Raw genomic sequence first — 7,687 nt, forward strand, 5'->3', positions numbered from 1 at the left:
AGAAGGTTACCCAAACGAGATGAAGTTGGTATGGAATCGAAGAGGAAGTTGTAAGGATTCCAAATATGTAATTTGTTTTGAAGAACGCTTGCCAGATCGGATTTAGATGATGATTTTTTGATTGAGTGTGTTGAGAGGAAAAGTGGAAGTATCAAGAATGGGGAGGTGGTGAATGAGTGGAGGAGGAGAAGGGTTTGACTAGTTGACCTAGTCAAATCTTTGGCCTCTTGGCAAGTTTAGTCCCTCAAGTTTGAAAGCGGGTGCGTGAATTAACCAAACGAATTTCCTTAAATACGTAGAGTAAACGAGAGATGTTATAATTAAATAACAGACGTTAAATTAATTAAGCGGAAAATAAACGGAAAAAGACGGGATGTTACATGATCCAATTTAAGTGGGGGAGAGTTGTAAGACCCTAAACCCAAGTGTACAGGTGTACATGAACATTGGATAATCAAACTAAAGTAAAGTGAAACTGACAGAATGTGAGTGAGCTTGTGCGCGCCGCGCACAGGCAGTGATGCGCACCGCGCACCTATCCTGCGACAGAATTCTGGTTTTTGCTATTTTGAGTTAAATGAAGGGCATTTTGGTCTTTTCACTTGAGGCCTGATGTGTAGCCATATTATCAGTTTGGGATCCAATTTTTTATCATATTTCACATCCACAAACACTCCCATTTCATCTAGAGAGAGAGAGAGAGAGAGATTTCTAGAGAGAGATTTGGGGAAGAAGGAGCTTGAATCGATCAAAAGCTCGAGTGTTAAAGTTGTTCATCTCACTCCTAGCTACGTTGTGGTAGTATTGGTAAGTTCTAACTCCGAGTTTTCATAGTTTGATTATTGTTCATAATTGGGGTTTTGATTTGGGTGTTCTTGAGCAAACCCACTAGTTGATAAATGGGTGATTAAGCTAGTAAATGGTGTTGATAACCATTGTTGGTGGGTTTTGGGTTGAATGATGAAATTGATTAGTTGATAATCATGTTCGGGTGTTAATTTCACTAGTTAACTTAGGTTGTAAGTGATTAATTGTGTAAGCTTACGAAATGGGTGTTTTGACTTGAGATTAGGTCAAAATGGGTTTTGTGTTGATGCAAGTAATGTGTTTTGATGATGAAACCTTGAGTAAAATGAGTTGTTGGAACATAATCACTAGTCGATTGTGATTATGGGGGTTTTCGGGTGAGATTTGACTTAGTCAAAGTGGAAGTAAGTGCTAATGGGTCGAAATTGCACTTATGGTGTTTTGGGCATAAGCTAGAGTGTTTAGCTTATTGGTTGTGAATTACTTAGGTGATTTACTTTTGGACGATTAGGAGCTCAAGCGGGATTGGCTCTTCAAGTAACCAATGTGAGTGAAATATTTATACGTTTATGTATATAATTTGGTTGCTTGCGTGCAACGTGGTAAGTGTTATCTGGTAGGATACGCTTTTCGTGGGCCACAATTTGGTTGGGAAAATATAGTGAGTGATATCCGTATGGATAGCTCTTCGTTGACTATATTTGGTTTGCGTTATGTGGTGAGTGATATCCGGAAGGATTGACTCTTTGTCGACCACGATTGGGAATGGGGGCATGTGATGAGTGATTAATGTTTGACCTATCACTCTTCGTCGGTCACATGTGCGTGTTTGGTTATGTGGCGAGTAATTAATGTGTGACCTATCGCTCTTCGTCGGTGAGTGTTATCCGTTTGGGGATTCGCTCTTCGTTGGCCACTTATCGTGGGATGGTAAGCGGGCTCGCTTTTCGTCGGCCATCCTTGTGATTGAGGTAAGTGTTCACGTTTCGGTTGCACTTTTCGTCGGCCTCATGGTGCGTAGTGGTGAGTGGTTAATGTATTTGACCTACCGCTCTTCGTCGGCCACGTACGCGTTGCGATGTATTGGTAAGTGTTAACGTTTCGGTTACGCTTTTCGTCGGCCACCATCGAGTCGAATGTCGACATTGTGTATATTGGGTTGTGTGAGTTTTTATTAATGTGATTATTCGACAATTGCGTGTTGCTAATGATATGTGTTGTTTGTGTAGGTGTATGCAAGTGATTGAATTATGTATGTATGCGTATAAGTATTGCATTCACTAAGCATTAGTTTACCCTCTCGTTGTTTACATTTTTAGGTTCGGAGGCGGACGTGGCAAGGGTATGCGCGGGATTAGATGAATTCCCCTTTTGGTGCTTGCTTGGATTACTTTTGGTTTCGACTTAGGATTGGGTAGTTTATCCCCAAACATCATGCTCGTAGTTTTGTTTGGAACTTAAACTCATGTAGTCGAAAACTTGTATTTTTGTACGAAAGTCGTAAAACGCCCGATGTGGGCCCGGTGTCGTAAAACTCGTTTTATTATTGGAACGTGTTAGTTTTATTTAATATAAAATGTTGTGAAAAGTGTTTAGTCTAAAAGTGTCGGCAAGTGGGTGATCTTTAATCAGAAAATGGAAATTTCGGACAGAACTGATCAGGCTCTGTGCGCGCCGCGCACAGAGGGGGTTGCGCGCCGCGCATACCCTATCTGTTATAAAAATAAAATAAAAATTGCTGCGTATTTCGGTTGGATAACGGGTTGGGTCGTTACATATTGATTACCCAAGCAGTTCACATGCTCTTCCATAGTTGCCTGATTACAATCCTTTGTGAGATGTGGTCCCTGACATACACAACCAACCCTTATAGCATGCATCTCCTTTGTCATCGATTTCATTTGTCTTTTAACAGTTGCAAATTGTGTCTTAACTGAAGCGAGTTCATCACTAGTTTCGGTACTAGCGAAATGAGAAGATCGAGAAATATCCATCTCTTGGTGCCCATCATACAAGTGTGTAGCGATTTCAGAGATGATGTTATAAGCTTCATCTGGTGTCTTTTTCATTAATGAACCACCTATAGCCAGTGTTGTAAATCTCCCGAGATCTCGTTTTTAGAAGGCAACCGAGACGAGATGTTCATCTCCCGAGATTTCTCGGTCAACGGGGTCAAACTTAGTCAAAGCCACAATTTCTCGTGTTTTCTTGCTAATTTGTAATATTTTCTTGTAAAATTTGTAATTTCTAAGATTTTCTCGCTCATTTCTCGGATATTTTTGTAAAATCTCGTACAAGCGTATATAAATATACACATATATATATTTTTATGTATATTTTGATTAAAAAAACTATAAAGTCAACGTAAGTCAACACCCGAGATCTCCCCGAGATTATTCCGAGATGCCGAGATCTCTCTAAAAAAGTCCAAACGAGATCTCCCCGAGATCCGAATTCTCCAACTTTGCCTACAGCAATATCAATTTCTTTCCTTGTCGGCACGTTAACACCCTTATAAAAGATTTGGACCTTATTAAAATTGTTCAACCGGTGTTGAGGACAATTTCGAAACATTTTACCGAACCGGGTCCAAGCATCATAGAGTGTCTCGTTTGAATTTTGAACAAAGTGATTAATTTCACTTTGTAGTTTCGCGGCCTTTGAAGCGGGAAAGAAACGCTGCAAGAACTTACCTTCCATAACCGTCCAACTGTCAATTTCACCTTCGGGCAATCATTCTAACCAGTCCTTTGCATCATCTTTCAAAGACCAAGGAAAGACCCTCAAATAGATAATCGTGTCTGCAACTTGGGCAATTTTGAACAAATTACATATGCTATTGAAAGAACGAAGATGCTCGAATGCATCCTCTTTCGGTGTACCCCTGAACTGGCACTGTTGAGTTATCATATTTAGAATATGCCACTTAACCTCAAAATCTTTATCAACTACCGGTTGGGTAATGGCATGTCCATTACCAGCCCTCATGGCTTTCATCATTGTTTCCATGGTTTGACCCCTTGCTGGATCACCCATTGTATCTTCTTCCTTCTTGATATATTCAAAGTCCGGAATATAAAAAGGTAAAACTGAGAAACCTTCGACGATTTCTTGCTCTTCTTTAGCTTTGCTGCGTGTATGATAAACTCTAGACGGTTCCAGAGTTATGAGTACCTAACCTGCGTTCGCACCACAACAAAACCAAAGCGTAAAACTGAAAATAAAAATACAGAAAAGTAACTTTCGCGAAAACAAGTTTTCACGAAAGGATCGAATAACTAAAAGCTTTTAAAACCCTAAGACACACCGCTCCCCGGCAGCGGCGCTAAAAATTTTATATGCGGAAAACACACCTAATCTTATTATAGTTACTTAAGAATTCGTCCACAGGGAGCAAAGTTTAAGATTTGAAAACCATTAATTATTCTGAAGATTTTAGTTGTAAAATGGGGTTTTGATTTAAAACTAATTAAAACAAAGAAAGAAAATACGAATTCAATAGATAAAGGAGTATTCACTTATATTCAATTCCCTAGGTTCCGGATTGCTTTTATTAAGAAAAATGTTATTAAATCCCTAAGTATAACTCTCGTTAACCAAGTTCATTAATCAATTAGTAAGATAAGCTGGCGTCCCTAACTTAGATACTAATTCTATCATGAAAGTGTTGGTTTTTCACGTTGGTCTCCCATACGCTTCTGAATAACACGATCAAACAATATTAACTACTCGCGATTATGATTCAGTTGAAGGGTAAATCGGTGTCCCTATTTAGGCTTCACAATTACCTACTCAATTGATAGGATTAATTACTAATCTAATTACACCGGTCTCCCGTATGTAATTCAACCTATCTATTTATTTCTCAATAACCTAGATAAATTAATTGATCTAGTAACTCTCGTTACATCAACCAGCAAACTAGTAATCAATGGGATCAATTAATGGGAGTAATTAAGAATCACAATCTAAAGTAATTATCAATACATATAAAAGATCAAGCAATCCTTCATAAATGTTCAATCATCTAAGCAAATACTAGGAATTTAGCTACTCATAACGATAATCAAAGCACACAAGCAAAGAGATAAACAATAATCAACCATTGTAAAGATTAAAATAAAAGACAAGAGTTACCAATAATTAACAATTGAAATCCTAGTGTTTAGATGCTCCAAAATAACATAGAAAGCTCAAAAATTCGTAACCCTAGCTAAAATATTCGTAAAACAAAAACTGATTAAGAGTTTGGGGTTAAAATCATATTTATAGGGAAAAAATTTGCTGGCTGACCGACCCAAAAATTGCGACCGCATCAGCCTCTCTCGCGACCGCATTGGGTCGAATCGCGACCGCATTAAAGTGAATTACAGCCGCGAGATTTGTTTTCTCCACATACTGAACTTCCGTTAATATAATGCGACCGCGAGATGTTTCATCCGACCGCATTAGACTGAATTGTGACCGCATTAAAGTGAATTGCGGCCACGAGATGCATCAGAACAGTAGCTCGACTTCTGGCTTTAACTTTTCAATCAAACTTGTTCTTTTGAAACCAAAACTCGCTGAAAACATCCAAAACACCCACACGAAGACTCATTAAGCTGAAACCATCATTTTTACCATATCCACGAACCAAAGTCTTCAATCCTCATCATTTTACACCCGAAAATAACAAGATATCGCGAGTAATATTATGTATAAATTGAGCGATATCACCTCTTCTTCCGGATCATGTGTGTCATGTTAAGAAATCTCATTATGGCCTCAAACAAGCTCCACGGGCTTGGTATCAAAGGTTTGAAAAATTTTGTTTTCACACTTGGATTCTCTCATAGTCGTTGTGACCATTCTTTGTTTATATATAAAAATGGTCATGAAATTGCATACATACTTCTGTACATAGACGACATCATCATTACAGCATCATCTGATTCTTTACGACAATTTTTTATGCGCAAGTTGGCCAACGAATTTGCGATGAAAGATCTTGGCGAACTCAGTTACTTTCTTAGTATTTCTGTGCATCGTACATCTCAGGGACTATTCTTAAGTCAGTCTAAATACGCTCGCGAGATAATTGATCGTGCAGATATGTCTTCATGTAAACCATCACACACGCCTGTTGAATCCAAGTCGAAACTTAGTTCTTCAGTCGGTGCTCCATATCATGATCCCACTTTTTATAGAAGTCTCGCAAGCGCACTTCAATATCTTACTTTTACTAGGCCAGGTATTTCATACGCGGTACAACAAATTTGTCTCCATATGCATGATCCACATGAGGCTCACATGGCTGTTCTTAAACAAAATTGCGTTATATACAAGGTACGATACATTTTGGTCTTCATTTATCCAAGTGCAATACGCAACACCTGGTTTCATATACCGATGCTGATTGGGCCGGTTGTCCCGATACCATGCGATCTACGTCAGGTTATTTTTGGGGATAACCTTATATCATGGTCTTCTAAACGGCAACCCACTCTCTCGCACATTGTCTCCGAGTCTTGCTGGATGCGTAACCTTTTGCTAGAACTACATTGCCCTATTGACAAAGCGACCTTGGTATATTGTGAAAATGTAAGCGTGATTTTTCTGTCAAGTAATCCAGTTCAACATCAACGTACAAAACACATAGAATTAGATATACATTTTGTACGTGAAAAAGTGGCTCGTGGACAAGTTAGGGTTCTACATGTTCCATCTCGTTATCGAAAAGCTGATATCTTTACCAAAGGGCTACCTCGTTTATTATTTGAAGATTTTCTGGTCAGTCTCAATGTTCGCGATTCTCCCGTTTCGACTGCGGAGGTGTATTAGCCGATGATTCTAGAAATATATTATTATTAGTATAGATCATGTATATCTCCGTATAGATAGAAAGACTATCAAAGTGTATCTTCTAAATATTTGTAAAGTTTGTATGAGCTAGGACTCCTCTTGTATAAATAGAGCCGATTGGCATATGTATAAAATCATCAAATATTACATTCTTAAATTAACCATTCACAACAAAGAAAAATTAATGAGTTTGAACAAGTAACGATTTATACTGTTTGATGACACTCAGTAATGAATTATATCGTTTAAAGACGTATATCCCAAACAAACTAAATGCTCACGTAGATGGAAAACGGAAAACATCCATGTTAAATTGAACCAAATCATCGTTTAAAGTTTAAAGTATTTTCACTTTAACAAGTTTTTCAAAAGAAGATTCGTTTGTCATTAAAATTCAACATCCTATATACACGTAGATATACGTGTTGTGAAATCTATCAGAATAAGATTTTATTTTGGCAATCTATCATATAAATATTAAATTACGTTTTAGTCATTATTCTAAATAATAAAAAAAGATTATTTTTCAGTCCCTCAAAATCACGAATTATAAACTAGTTAATTAATAATATTAATTAATCGCGAAGTCACGCATTATAAATTGGTTAATCAAACAAAGTAGGGAAACAATTTGCTACACAATTAGAGACTTCAAAACAATTAAGACTTCAACGACTCAAAATCAGGAAGCCACATGTGATGGATAGTATTATTGTTAGTTTGTTACAACTTTTAACTGGGTTTACTCTAGATATATAACATATAACAAGTCTTGAATTAACCGGTTATTATGGTTACAAAACCCTCTACACTGTTTGTAATGTTTGTATATTCTTAGCTTATCGCCAGTTTATTAATATAATTCTTTCCACCGTTAAAAAAAAGAAAAAAAAAAAAAAAAAAAAACAACAATTTGCTACAAAATTACAGTCAACTTGAGAGTTACTACTAATTAAATAATGTTAAAATATTTTCTCTATTCGATCCACCATATATTATATTATATTATATTTATATTCATAATTCATAAATGAAT

At 37.1% G+C, this 7,687-nt stretch overlaps 1 protein-coding gene across 1 annotated transcript; it reads left to right on the forward strand.

The window, feature by feature from the left end:
• The first annotated feature begins 5,568 nt into the window (after positions 1-5,568).
• On the forward strand, positions 5,569-6,630 carry LOC139840746 (uncharacterized mitochondrial protein AtMg00810-like). The gene has a single exon (XM_071830995.1). The coding sequence runs from the start codon at positions 5,569-5,571 to the stop codon at positions 6,628-6,630; it is 1,062 nt and encodes a 353-aa protein (XP_071687096.1).
• The last annotated feature ends 1,057 nt before the right edge of the window (positions 6,631-7,687 follow it).

Source organism: Rutidosis leptorrhynchoides, chromosome 4 (genome assembly GCF_046630445.1).
Source record: "Rutidosis leptorrhynchoides isolate AG116_Rl617_1_P2 chromosome 4, CSIRO_AGI_Rlap_v1, whole genome shotgun sequence".
NCBI lineage: Eukaryota > Viridiplantae > Streptophyta > Magnoliopsida > Asterales > Asteraceae > Rutidosis > Rutidosis leptorrhynchoides.